This window comes from Pituophis catenifer, unplaced genomic scaffold (assembly GCF_029215685.1).
Source record: "Pituophis catenifer annectens isolate HBS135680 unplaced genomic scaffold, rPitCat1.0.hap2 SCAF_1, whole genome shotgun sequence".
In the NCBI taxonomy this organism is placed as follows: domain Eukaryota; kingdom Metazoa; phylum Chordata; class Lepidosauria; order Squamata; family Colubridae; genus Pituophis; species Pituophis catenifer.
This window is the reverse complement of record NW_027256881.1, coordinates 5,099,978-5,114,228: the sequence shown is the minus strand read 5'-3', so window position 1 is coordinate 5,114,228 and position 14,251 is coordinate 5,099,978. Positions and strand designations below refer to the sequence as shown.

The 14,251-nt window shown below is 44.9% G+C and overlaps 1 protein-coding gene across 2 annotated transcripts in view; it reads left to right on the top strand.

The window, feature by feature from the left end:
* Positions 1-14,251, top strand: part of ACACA (acetyl-CoA carboxylase alpha) — a 252,226-nt gene that overhangs the window by 110,928 nt on the left and 127,047 nt on the right. For both annotated transcript variants that reach the window (XM_070932018.1, XM_070932017.1), the window contains 4 exons: positions 1,281-1,424; positions 2,969-3,065; positions 5,778-5,885; positions 14,033-14,089. In XM_070932018.1, coding sequence (XP_070788119.1) covers positions 1,281-1,424; positions 2,969-3,065; positions 5,778-5,885; positions 14,033-14,089 — 406 coding nt within the window. The remainder of the gene's footprint in view (positions 1-1,280; positions 1,425-2,968; positions 3,066-5,777; positions 5,886-14,032; positions 14,090-14,251) is intronic.

Below are 14,251 nucleotides of genomic sequence, written 5' to 3'. Positions count from 1 at the left end.
CAAGGAACACATCAAGAGCCTTGTGTTGATAACAACAATACAGGGATTGGCATCCTTTTCCTGATCTTTTTTGGGTGTTTGCTCAGGATCTTAAGTGGCAAACCGACAATGCCTTGTTCTAGCTCACAGAAATCTAATTCTAACGTTAAAAAAAAAATGGAAAAGTTATAATGAGCATAAAACAAATTATTCTCACTCCTGTGTCGATCTACTTTGAGGTTTCGGTGACCACTGAAGCTCCTTCGAAACTCATTTTCAGTTCTGCTTAAAGCTGTTTAAAACCTGGTTACCAAGTTCCTCACTGACTTTCTAGGTTCCCCCCACCCCACCCACCCAAGAATGTTGGAGGTCACCGAGCAGCACATTCAGTGCATTGAAACACATTGTCTTCTAATTCTGGTGGAGCTATTCTTTTAATTTGGGCTTCTTGGTTTTGTAGTACAGTCAGGGGTGGGCTGCTAGGGGTTCGCAGGGGTTCGGGAGAACCTCTAGCTAAGATTCTGTGCAGTTCGGAGAACCCCCAAATCCCACTCCTGGCTGGCCCTGCCCACCCCGCCCTGCCCCTCCCAGGAGTCCCCACGTGGCCCGTTTTGGATGCAGGTTAGTGCACGGAGGCTCGGATAGGGCAAAAAACAGGCCTGCCAGAAGTCCAGAGGGCGTCCAGAGCCTGGGGAGGCTGTTTTCGCCCTCCCGGAGGCTTGAAAAAAGCCTCCGGAGCCAGGGGAGGGCAAAAGCGCCCCCCCCCCCATGTTGCAGGAGGCTGACTAGGCCACGCTCACCATGGCCACGCCCACCCAGCAACCGGGCAGAGAACCCCTTGCTAAAATTTTTGAAGCCCACCCCTGAGTACAGCTAATGGTTCTCTTAAGTGGTAGGAACAATTAGTCCCCTCTTATTTTGAATTCAGCCCCGTTCAGAGTTGAGGAAGAGGGCAGGATGAGGACAGGGCCTGAACCAACCAAACAGCAACCGTTCAAAGCCTGCAATCTGCAGATTTAATTTTGAACAACCATGCAGATGGCTTTAGGAAAACTAGAGCCAACATCATGGTAAGCTTAAATCCACTCCTATCCAATTGTTGTGTGCTGCTTTCTTGGAACTTCTACACGCCAAACCAAGTGAGGTTTTCTCCTTTATTTTTACTGACGCCCCCCCACCAAAAATGAGCCTCTTAACTAGTTTCGTGAGCCTCTTTTGTTTCTCCTGACCCCTTCTTTTTGTGCCCCGTCTGTCCTCTGCTGGTCTCCTAATACGTCCTGTGATTTGAACCTGCTGTTTAGAATGTCCTTCTCGTCTAACCTTAACCATTACGGGATGGTCCACGTGGCCAGCGTGAGCGACGTTCTCCTGGACAATTCTTTCACCCCACCGTGCCAGCGCATGGGAGGCATGGTTTCCTTCCGAACCTTTGAAGACTTCGTCCGGTAAGCAATAGGGCATACCCAAAGTTAGGGCAGGATTGCTTGTTTTCCATCTCAGCTGCTGCTGCTGCTGCTGCTGCTGCTCCTCCTCCTCCTCCTCCTCCTCCTCCTCCTCCTCCTCCTCCTCCTCCTCCTCCTCCTCCTTCTTCTTCTCCTCCTCCTCCTCCTCCTCCTCCTCCTCCTCCTCCTCCTCCTCCTCCTCTTCATCTTCTTCTCCTCCTCTTCGTCTCCTCCTCCTCCTCCTCTTTGTCTTCTCCTCCACTTCTTCTTCTCATCCTCCTCCTCTTCGTCTTCTCCTCCTCCTCTTCATCTTCTTCTCCTCCTCTTCGTCTCCTCCTCCTCCTCCTCTTTGTCTTCTTCTTCTCCTCTTCCTCCTCTTCATCTTCTTCTCCTCCTTCTCTTTGTCTTCTCCTCCTCCTCTTCTCCTCCTCCTCCTCCTCCTCCTCCTCCACCTCCTCTTTGTCTTCTCCTCCTCTTCTTCTTCTTCTTCTCCTCCTCCTCCTCCTCCTCCTCTTTTTTGCCGCCTCTTCTTCTTCTTCTTCTCCTCTTTCTCCTCCTCCTCCTCTTCTCTTTTCTCTCTTCTCTGCAGTGCACAAATCCCCCAAGTTAAGCTATGTATCCAAAAGGGTAATTTGAAGGTGGGATTGAAAGGGTAGGAGGAAAAAAATAGCATAAGGGTGAAAGGATCTGGGGCAAAGCTCTGTTGAACGTCTTATGATAGAGATGTTTGTTTAACTTTGAAAGTCTATGGAGATTCTCGGTTATCCAGTCATGGTTGTCCCAAAGGGGCTTTTTTTTCAAAAGGCAACTGGACTTTCTTGGGGTTTTTTTCTCCTGAAGACGTCTCGCTTCTCATCCAGTTCATGAAGAAGCAAAGAAGCTTCTTGGATGAGAAGCGAAACGTCTTCAAGCAAAAACCCAAGGAAGTCCAATTTGCTTTTTGAAAAAGCACCTTTGGGTTTAACTTTGAAGTTGTCTGTTTCGTCTGGGTAAGGGAAGGGACCAGCCTATGCAGTTTGTCGTCATGTAGCTCAAGGTTTCTCAGCCTTGGAGACTTTTAAGATGTGTGGACTTCAACTCCCAGAATTCTGCAGTCAGCAAGGCTGGCTGAGGAATTCTGGGAGTTGAAGTCCTTCTTAAAGCCACCAAGATTGAGAAACGCTTGTAATGTTAAGCAACTTTGTCCCATACCAACAATACTTTTCTCCCTGCCTACTTGTTACCCTGTTTCTCCCAAAATAAGATATTCCTTGATAATAAGCCCAATTGGGCTTTTGAGCGCATGGCAATAAGGCCAAGCGCTTATTTCAGGGTTCAAAAAAATAATAAAATAAGACAGGGTCTTATTTTCAGGGAAACACGGTACCCTTTTCGATATTATACCTTGATGTCAGAAATATTGCAGGATATTGTGGACCAGAGAAACCAGATGAGCTGGGTGGGACAAGTTTGAGGCAATGAAATGGAATGCTGGGATTATTTTAAAATGTTGGATTGCTGTTGGATGTTGAGATGACGGCTGATCTTTTGCTTATGTCCTGCTTCAGACTTTTTGACGAGATTATGGGATGCTTTTGCGACTCTCCACCTCCAAGCCCCACCTTTCCAGAATCAGGACACCCATCGCTGTATGATGAAGACAAGGTACAGTTGTCTATTCTGACTGGGTTTGACAGTAGAGGCAACTTTTTGAGTTGAATGGATGGGGGTGAATTAAGGGAACTGTGGAGAAAATGGTATGTGCAAGCATATGGATGCAGTTCATTAAAGCAGCTGTATCTTTTTGGGGGCTTGTGCAACACGTTTGAGTACCGATGGAAGAGAATACTTGTAGCTCAGGGTTGAAATGTGGGGTCTTTGATGCTCTCTGAGCTTGGTTGGGTGCTTTCTTGCAGACCTTTTATTACCCCCTTTTTTGGGGGAGGTCTTTTAATGACCTCGTAATCCCTTGCGGGGTGGAGCCAGGGCCACTGAATGGAGCTGTTTACTGGCCGGATTCCCTTCCTGTCGCCAATGTGAAGTTTGGAGCAGATATATTCTCATTGTGCCCAGAGAAATATCTGCCTCTACCTAGGATCAAACTCACAGCCTCCTGATTGTGAGGCGAGATCTCCACCTCTAGGCCACCGCACCACTCTCGTTTTGTTATCCTTGCACTGATATCTAGTTGGGTAATGAAATGCTGCAAGAAAACAATCAGCCAAGCTCGGAGAGCACGAAGAACCCCGCATTTCAACCAGGAGTGGGTCCTACTTACCTTTACTACCGGTTCGCAACAGATTGTCTATGATGACGTCCAGGAGGGTGGGCGGAGCCTCCCACCGCTTTTACTACCGGTTCGCAAGAACCGGACCGAACCGGGAGCAACCCACCACTGATTTCAACCTTTAGCTACAAATATTCTCTTCTGTTGGTAGCATACATGGGCATCAAATCGTTCAGAAAGCACACAAATGAGAGAATTTTGCACGTAGGCAAACCTCAACGTAGCACTGATGATGTTACCTAGTTGGGTAACGAAATGTCTGCAAGATAACAATCAAGTTCAGAGAGCTCCAAAGACTCCAGATTTGCACACGAGGGATGCACTGCCCTAATTTATGGTATTCCTTGTTTCTGATGACGGTAGAATCTTATTAGTTCCAGATCCATGAGAAATGTAATCTGAGTCACACAAAATTATACGAGGCCTATTCTTAGTTTAAGGGTTGGAAAACCTTTCAGGCATTGGATGTGAAGATGTGCGATGACATAGTCCCAGTTTTGGGGGGGGAGGGAGAATGACTCCATACCTTGCAAGACTATCCTATTTCTTGAGAAACGGAAATCTCATATAACAATGTCCACATATGGTGACTTCTTTTGTAAGAAACAAATTTAAAATTGCACAGTTTTAAGATTTAATTATTTAACTATTTGTCTTTTTATAACCCAGAGTTGCCTTATAGGGGGCGGATAGATGGCATAAACATTTAATAAATAAAAAAAAATAGACAATGCCAGCAATCTTATGAGATTTTGGCCATACATTTATTGCATTTTTGATAGCTGTGAATGGATGCTTTGAAAGAGCTCTGGTGGTGCAAAGTTTTCAAGTTGCCATGAGCAGGAGGGAGGGAGAACTGAAGTGAATTCTATACATTCTTTCCAACCGCAATCAGAAGGAGGGTGTTAGATTTCACAGCCAGCCAAAGTGGGTAATTGGAGAATGTGATTTATGACATGGCCAGAGAGGAGGGGAGAGACAGGGTCATAGGGGAACGTAAATCTACGTGGGATCAGTCCTAACTGCATCCGAGTATTGCCGGAATGTTGCTCCTAATAAAATACTATATTTCCTTTGAAGTTTGGATCATGGCTCATGAATTAATTAGGGCATCTTTCGGAAACTTGACACAGTGGTTAAAGTGCAGTATTGCAGGCCAGCTCTGCCCACAGCCTTAAGTTCAGTTCTGACAAGGCTCAAGGTCGACTCAGCCTTCCATTGTTCAGAGGACGGTAAAATGAGAACCCAGATTGTTGGGGGCAATATGCTGACTCTGTAAACCGCTTAGAGAGGGCTGGAAAGCACTGTGAAGCGGCATATAAGTCTAAGTGCTATTGCTATTGCTATTGCTATCTTAATATCTTAAGGTAAAGGTAAAGGTTCCCCTTGCACATATGTGCTAGTTCCCAACTCCAGGGGGCGGTGTTCATTTCCGTTTCCAAGCCGAAGAGCCAGCGCTATCCGAAGACGTCTCCGTGGTCATGTGGCTGGCATGACTAATGACGGAATGCTGTTACCTTCCCACCAAAGTGGTCCCTATTTTTCTACTTGCATTTTTTTTTTATGTGCTTTCCAACTGCTAGGTTGGCAAAAGCTGGGACAAGTAATGGGAGCGGCGCTAGGGATTCAAACAGCTGAACTGCCAACCTTTCGATCGACGAGCTCAGCGTCTTAGCCACTGAGCCATCGCGTCCCACCAATGTCTTAAGCATTCATGCAAATAATTTTTCTACATTGTAAAACTGCCCAGAGAAGTGCTGTGAAGTACTATGGGGTGGTATATAAGCCTAATTGCTATTGCTATTACTATGTCTAGCTGGATCACTAATGCTCAAATGTGACACCCCCAATGTGTTGGGGATTCTTGCTTTGGCAGTTTTAAAAAAGCAGTCAAGTTACAGAATTTAGAAGGATGCACTCTTCCCATCTAAAGAATGAACAGCCATTTTTCCAAAAACCCTGAACGGTACCAGAGAATCTCCATTCCACCTGCAAACATCATGCAGCCATTGATTTATTACCGCGTTCTCTCTCTCTTCCCCACCCGCACCCCACCCCAATTCACTTTCTGATTTTTCTTTGAACCGTAGAGTGCTCGAGATGAACCTATTCATATCCTGAACGTCGCCATTAAGACGGATTGTGATATCGACGATGAAGGTCTCGCTGCCATGTTCAGGGAATTCACGCAGAGCAAGGTGCCATTCTCTAGTTATTTGTTTTTTTCCTTCATTTGTTTAGCGGAGTGGAATGCAGATTCTATCCGTCATTGCTACAGTCTTTCTCCATTTTTTTTTTTTTTTTTTTTGAGCTGTTCACTTATCTTTTAAGGACAAGTGTCAACTCCTTGGGACAATGGCCTCTCTTTTTTTATTATTATTATTCTGGAATGGTCCCTGATAGCCACTATAGAAAATAATAACATGGCTGAGCAGCTCTCTTGTCTGAGCTATTTGTAAATAATTGTAGAAGTCACCCAGCAGTATCACTTCACAACTGAAGAAGGGTGCCATCTGATTAGATCTTAAAAGGTAGTGTCTCTTTTCTCATATATTTTTAACTCTGCCAGGAGAAAAACCACCTTCATGCCAAGACTGACCTTGCTTTTCATGCCAAGGGAAGGGGGCAAATTAGACTTCTTTGGAGACCCCATTCTTGCTTTGTGTTGTGGTCCGCCAGCAGCCTGCGGAGCTGGCAGCAGAGTCGGACAGTGAGGAGGCTGGGGAGGAACATGGGCCGTCCTGGAGTCTGGGGAAGGCCCTGACAAGGGCTCTGCGTCAGAGACAGAGATGGGGCCAGGGCCATCTGGGAGTGATGCGCGGACTCCGGAGCCTCCAGAGTCGGACAGCAGAGAGGCAGAGGAACAGGAGGAGCCTGTTCCTAGTGCACGCATGCGCAGAGCTGCCAGAAGGCAAGAGCAAGCTAAAGCAAAAGAGATGACTCGGAAGTAAGACCAGGAGATGATTGGTCCCTCCCATAAGGCTTAAAAGAGAAACAGAGGCACTTGGGCCTTTTTGCAGGAAAACATCGTTGCTAACTCTGTTTCCAGTCGACATCTCTTGTTTGTTTCTGAACTTCGTGGGGCTTTGCCAAGTAAGGCCTTTGGCAGGGTGTCAAAGAAGATAAAGGTTGATGATTATCCCAATTATCCTGAACTTCTTCCAAAGGGCTTGTTTTGCTACTAATTGGAACTCAGCTGGGAATGAACGTAATTCTCAGCTGTTACAATAAAATAGGTTTATTTGGGACTAATTTTGTCTCAGGAAGCCTAGGTCACAACAGTCTGTTTAGACCAGGGGTGTCAAACTCGATTTCATTGAGGGCCGCATCAGGGTTGTGTTTGACTTCGGAGGGCTGGAAGGGGGGGGCGTGGCCAGCTCGACATCACTCTTGTCGGGGCGCCTGTGGTGGCCTGAGAGCTCTATCAGCAAAAACGGGCTCCCAAGCTCCGTTTTCAGCTGCAATGGCCTCCTGCAACCTTCTGCCAGTGAAACCGGAGCTCAGGAGGGCTGCCCGGGCCCCTCGTGAGCTCCATTTTCACTGGCAGAGGCACCGAAGGCCAGTCCTTTGCTGTTTCCAGGTGGCCCTGTGGGCCACACCTAAGTACCCTGGGCCTTGAGTTTGACACTCCTGGTTTAGACAAAATACAGGTAATCCTCAACTTACAACAACAGTTGAGCCCCGAATTTCTATTGCTAAGTGACACAGTTGTTAAATGAATTTTGCCCTATTTTACTATCTTTCTTGCCACAGTTATATAAGCGAATCACTGCGGTTGTTAAATTAGTAACACAGTTGTTAAGTGAATCGGGCTTCCGCGTTGACTTTCCCGATTAGAAGGTCGCACAAGGTGATCACATGACCCCTGGGACACTGCAGCCGTCATAAATACGAGTCAGAGGCCAAGCATCTGAATTTTGATGATGTGACGATGGGGATGGTGCAACAGCCGTAAGTCTGAAAATGGTCAGAAGTCACTTTTTTCAGTGCTGTTGTAACTTCGAATGGTCACTAAATGAACTGTTGTAAGTCGAGGACTACCTGTAAACGATTGATACGTAAAAGCAAATGAAGACCTTCCTTCTTACAACTGGACTGGAACAAAAGGAAGCAGATTGAATGTCGTACTACATTTTCAAAAGGCATTCCACAGCATTTGTAAAAAGCTCTGGTGGCCCAGTGGTTAGAATGCAGCATTGCAAGCTAATTCTGCCGACTGCCAGCAGTTCGATCCTGACCGGCTCAAGGTTGACTCAGCCTTCCATCCTTCCGAGATAGATAAAATGAGGACTCAAATTATTGGGGACAATATGCTGACATTTATAAACTGCTTAGAGAGGGCTGCAAAGCACTACGAAGCTGCATTGGCTTCCAGTGGTCTTCCGGGTGCGCTTCAAGGTGTTGGTCACCACCTTTAAAGCGCTCCATGGCATAGGACCTGGGTATTTGCGGGACCGCCTTCTGCCGCCGATAGCCTCCCACTGACCAGTACACGAGAGGGACTCCTCAGGGTGCCGTCAGCCAGGCAATGTCGGCTGGCGACCCCCAGGGGGAGGGCCTTCTCTGTGGCAGCTCCTGCCCTCTGGAACGATTTGCCCCCGGAGATACGAAGGATATCGGATCTCCGGGTCTTTCGCCGTGCCCTAAAAACTTTTCTTTTCCATCAAGCAGGGCTGGCGTGAACCCCTCCCCCCCCTTTTTTTTTTTAGCTTTTTAAATTGTCAATGGGTTTTAGTTTGAATGTTTTACATTTTGGGCCAAAGTCATGTAATTCTTTTAAAAATTTTAAATTTTGTATTGGTATGTGTTTTAGTTCCGGCTGTGCACCGCCCTGAGTCCACTAGGAGAAGGGCGGGATACAAATTGAATGAAATAAATAAATAAATAAATATAAGTCTGCTATTCCTATTGCCGTTCGTTGCAGTTGTTTTATTAAGAACGTTTTAATGCTTTTAATAAAACAACTGCAAAACAAACGGCAAATTAGACGAAATTAGCATCCCTTTTCTCCTGTTTTTGTTTCATTTTGTTTTAACGCATTCAGTTAAAAACAAATAAATAAATTCTTAACTTCATTTAAGGGGGAACCTTAAATCCCTAGCCTGGAAACGAAAGCGATTTAATCAAAGCCAACTTCCTCTCGGGGATGCGTCGATAAGGAATGGCTGCCTTGGATCTTCGTTCTCGCTTCACCATCACGAAATCCTTCGTTTACATTTCTTCCCGTAAATGAACTGCTAAGCTAGGTTTTCTTTCATTTGCATGAAGGGGCTTGTGGTGTGTGTGTGTGTGTGTGTGTGTGTGTGTGTGTGTGTTAAGTGTGTCTGGAGGAAAGAAGGCGTTGTGCATTAAACTATCAAATAGCTTGATCCAAATTGCCCAAATAAATTTCCAGTCTCAGCATGTCCCAACAGGATTCCCTCCCCTCTTGCATGTGCCTGTGTGTGTGTGTGTACGTGTGTGTATGTGTGTATTTGATAGAAATTAGGATCGTATACTTGTAAATGACTGGTGGAGGTGATTGAAACAGACAGTGGAAATAGACTTTCTCCAGGTGTTGGTACCTAATGGCGCCGTAATAGCTGTTGAGTCGCTAGGAGGCCTGTATTATTACAATGTAATCAGAATCCCGTTGCTATATACTTATTGTCTGACACTTGTGGAATTTTAAAAGCAATAACCTTCTTTTTTAAAAGGAAAATCTCAACCTCATTATTAAAGTTATTTTCCCCCCTCCCCTCCCCCGTCGATGGCGAATGCTCATTTTCAAAGGGCGTTTACCGTAGTAAAACCTTCTCTTCTGGAAAGAAGGAATCAGATCCTGAAGCTGAGGACATGAAGCTTTTGTCTATTTTTCCTTCCTATCAAAGTCTGGAGGGTTTTTTTTCTTCTTTTTTTTTAAAAAAAAAATTCACTTCTGATTTTGGGTGAAGTGGAGGGGGTGGCCAACTTTACCGTGGCCAACTCTAATACCATGGCCAACTATTAATATTGAAGAAATGGTAGAATAGAACCATTAAAGTTCTATTAATCCTTAATGAGCCTTGGTGACGCAGCAGACTAAAGTGCTGTTAAGTAGCACCAGCTGCCTGCAATTACTGCAAGTTTGAATTTCACCAGGCTCAAGGTTGACTCAGCCTTCCATCCTTTCGAGGTAGGTAAAATGAGGACCCGGATTGTGGGGGCAATAAGCTGACTTTGTTTTTTTTTGTTTTTTTTTAATTTGATTTATATGCCGCCCTTCTCCGGAGACTCAGGGCGGCTTACAATGCGTTAAGCAATAGCCTTCATACTTTTGTATATTTATACAAAGTCAGCTTATTGCCCCCACAAACTGGGTCCTCATTTCACCTACCTTAGAAAGGATGGAAGGCTGAGTCAACCTTGAGCCTTGGCGAGATTCGAACCAGCAGTAAATTGCAGGCAGCTGTGTTAATAACAGGGTGCGTAGACCACTGTACCATCAAGGCTCATTTAAAAAGAACACCGCTTTGGGAGGGGCAAAGCCCTACTAAGCAGGTATATACAAAAGTATATACAAAAGTATGAAGGCGATTGCTTGATGCATTGTAAGCTGCCCTGAGTCTCCAGAGAAGGGCGGCATATAAATTGAACCAATAAATAAATAAATAAATAAATAATTATTATTTTTTGCCACGGTTGTTAAGCGAATCGTTGCAGTTAAGCGAATCCAGTGATTGTTAAGTCGACCCAGCTCCCCTCCCCCATTGACTTTGCTAGTCAGAAGCAGAGCTGAGAAAGCCGCAGATGGCATTCACATGACTCTGGTCGCCAATTATAACTATATAATTATAAATATATGCTGGTTGCCAAGTGCCCAATTTTGACTACGAGACTGTGAGGAGGAGCCATTTTAAGTCCCCTTTTTTAAAAAAAGTTTTTTATTTTTTAAACAAACAAACGTTTAATACATCAGTCATTCCTTCCATGTGACATCTCGGTGTTGTCTCCAATCGTTCTTTTTTTTGTTATTTCTTCTGTCTTCATTCTCCTCCAATCAATTACAATTCATCACTAACAAAATATTCTAATTATAGCATTTTTATACATAACTATTAATTTACTTATTTGTATCTCTTTTCTAACCAATAGTAGAATTGATTCCATATCTTAAAAATATTCTGAATCTTCTCTTTCTTTAATCATCAAAGTCAATCTATTCATTTCTGCACAATCTATTATTGCTTAACACATTGTAAGACGCCCTGAGTCTCCGGAGAAGGGCAGCATATATAAATCAATCAATCAAACAAACAAACAAACAAACAAACAAACAAACAAACAAATGGATGCCAAAGGATGGACCAAAAAAATATGTCAATGCTAAAAATTAAAATTATTTTAAATAATTACATTGAATTGTTGAATTGTCCCGTGGCGAGTTGGCCATAGCAAGTTGTCCCTTGATGAGTTGGCCGGGGCAAATAGGCCGTGGTGAGTTGCCTTTGATGTAGTCCAGACAAAAGCACCAACCATGAGTTTATTTTATCAATGTTACAAGGCCGTGATGGCGAACCTATGGCACACGTACCAGAGACGGCACGCAAAGCATTCTCTGTATGCACGTGTGCCGTTGCCAGCTGCTCTTTTGGTTTTTAGCCCACCAAAAATTGGTTTTGCACGGGTGCCAGAGCACCGGAAAATGGCTCAAAACGGAAAAAAAAAACAGGCTGATTTCCCAGTTGTTTTTTGGCTGTTTTTTAGGCCATTTTTCAGCGCTCCGGCACTCACGAAGACCAGCTGGCTGGCGTGCGCATGAATATGCATTCCAGTTTGGGCACTCGGTGCTGAAAAGGTTCGCCATCACTGTTACAGGGTCTCCTACTTGAGCAAAGGGTTGGACTAGAAGATCTCCAAGGTCCCTTCCAATCGTTCTCACTGTCAGGAAAGGGTACTAGGCCTATTTTTATTATAAGGTTACTTTAATAAAATCTTACGAGAGTGAAATATATTTCTCCCCCTTGGCTTTAGAATAGAATAGAATACTTTATTTAGCCAAGTGTGATTAGGCACACAAGGAATTTCTCACCGGTGCATTAAGTACTCAGTGTTCATGCAAAACAACAGAGTAGTAATAATCATAATATCAAAGTAATAATAATCATAATATATGATACCAATAAGAGAAGATAATCGAAAACATAATAATAATAATAATACAGCCATATCATACGGGTAAATTGTTCTGACCCAGCTCCCCAAACACGATAAACCCTCTGTAGTTGAAGCAATGATTCCTTTATTAGGAGCGCCAGCAGCCCTCTCTCTCACAGCAGGCTAACAAGTCTGCCATATCTATTCATCTCCGCCCCCTGCCTTTTATCCCCAGAGCTAGGGTGGGGTTTTGCTAGCAGCGGTGGCTCTTCCGTCCCACAGATCGGCCCACAGATTTCCACTGCTCTCCTCTCCTCTGCCTTCTGTGCATCTGTGCGTCAGGCACTGGACCCATCTGTTCCTCCTCTTCCTCATCAGCCACCTCCAGACCTGGGGCTGTTGACTCTCCATCTGAGTGCTGATGGATGGCCCAGGCTCCGCCTCTGTCTCTCTTTCTCTGACAGTTCCATTCCTTCTTCCCCCTCGGAGCTCTCAGGTTGCCTTGATGCTGATCTTGGCTCCCACACCTCCTCCTCAGGGGTGAAATCCAGCAGGTTCTGACAGGTTCTGGAGAACCGGTAGCAGACATTTTGAGTAGTTCGGAGAACTGGCAAATACTACATCTGGCTGGCCCCAGAGTGGGGTGGGAATGGAGATTTTGCATTATCCTTCCTCCAGGAATGGGGAGGGAATGGAGATTTTGCAGTATCCTTCCCCTGGAGTGGGATGGGAATGGAGATTTTGCAGTATACTTCACCTGCCACACCCACGAAGCCAGACCTTGCCATGCCCACCAAGCCACGCCCACAGAACCGGTAGTAAAAAAACTTGGATTTCACCAAGTTTTTGGTGAAACAATTGCTCCTCCTCCTCTGATTCGGCTGCTGGAGGGGCCAGTGGTCAACAGGCCACAACATAAATACACTTAGGCATAAGACAGTACTGTGGGAATTGGGTGTTCAGCAGAGTGAATGCACAACGGAAAAAACTGTCTCTGGGTCTAGCTGTTTTGGCAGGCAATGCCCTATAGTGGCATCCCAACGGGAGGAGTTGAAACAGTTTATGTCAGCCTTCATTCTGACCCATGCAATATGCAGGCTGCTTGCAATTGTTTTTTTTTTGTTTTTTTTGTGCAATCCTTACTATCTGTTGGAATATGTACCTGTCCTATTTGGTTGCTGTACCAAATCAGACGCTTATAGAAGTACAAATGACGGGCTCATTTACAATCCATGAAACTGATCACGGTCCCTTATGAGCAGAGGTGGGATTCATTTACCTTTGCTACCGGTTCGCAAATGGAGCCTCCATCAGTTGCCACTACCGATTCACCCGAACCGGACAGAACCGGCTGAATCCCACCTCTACTTCTGAGATGTTTGCCCCACCTCTATTTCTTTTGTGGGCTCAGCTGCCTCTTATCTTACCGTTGCCTTTGGTCTCAAGGTCATTCTCACATACCCCTACAAGTGCATTCAGACTTGCAAGGTTCTGCTACTACCTTATAGCAGTGACCGCTCCTAACTTTGATTTCCTAGTCTGGTTTACTAGATTAGGAAGGCTGACTCCTGAACAGGCAAAGGAGGGCATGAGTAGTTTGGAAAGGAAGACAAATGGGGGAAAGGAGGACATGCTGTTTATAACTTTCTTGGCATCCATGACAAAAATTACAGTGAAACCTGCAGAAAAAAATATATATACAGTACTTAGGTCTGCATTAGTTGTGGGTTTCAAAATGTTTTTACTACTGGTTCTGTGGTTGTGGCTTGGTGAGCGTGGCATGGCTTGGTGGTCATGGCAGGGGAAGGATACTGTAAAATCACCATTCCCTCCGCAATCCAAGCGAAGGTTACTGCAAAATCCCCATTTTCTCCCAATCAGCTGGACTCGGGAGGCAGAGAATAGATGGGGGCAGGGCCAGTCAGAATTTTTACTACCGGTTCTCCGAACTACTCAAAATGTCTGCTACCGGTTCTCCAGAACTGGTCAGAACCTGCTGAAACCCACCTCTGGCCTGCATGTATATGAAAATCCGTGTTGTCTAATGGTTAAGGCACCAGGCTAGAAAGCAATTCCTATGTATAGTTCCAGGACTCTAAATATATTTTTTTTTACAATAGCACGTATAGTTGTTAAAAAAAAAAAAAAGCTTTACAGTACTGAGATTTTTCCCCCTTTTTGCTGATCGATTTCCGGACATACTTTCTCATGTTTCTTTCCCTTTTTCCAGAAAGCTATCCTGATTGACCACGGAATTCGACGTCTAACTTTTCTGGTGGCCCAAAAGGTATTTATTTAGATCTCTTGATCTCCTTCAGTCGGCGTTTTTCAGTTTCGGTAGCTTGCATGGCAAATCGGACTGATTTTAATGGAAGAAAAAATAAATCAAATCATGTTCACAGTTGATTTTGTTTTATTTGTCTCCAGCTATGCAATGGACAAATAATGC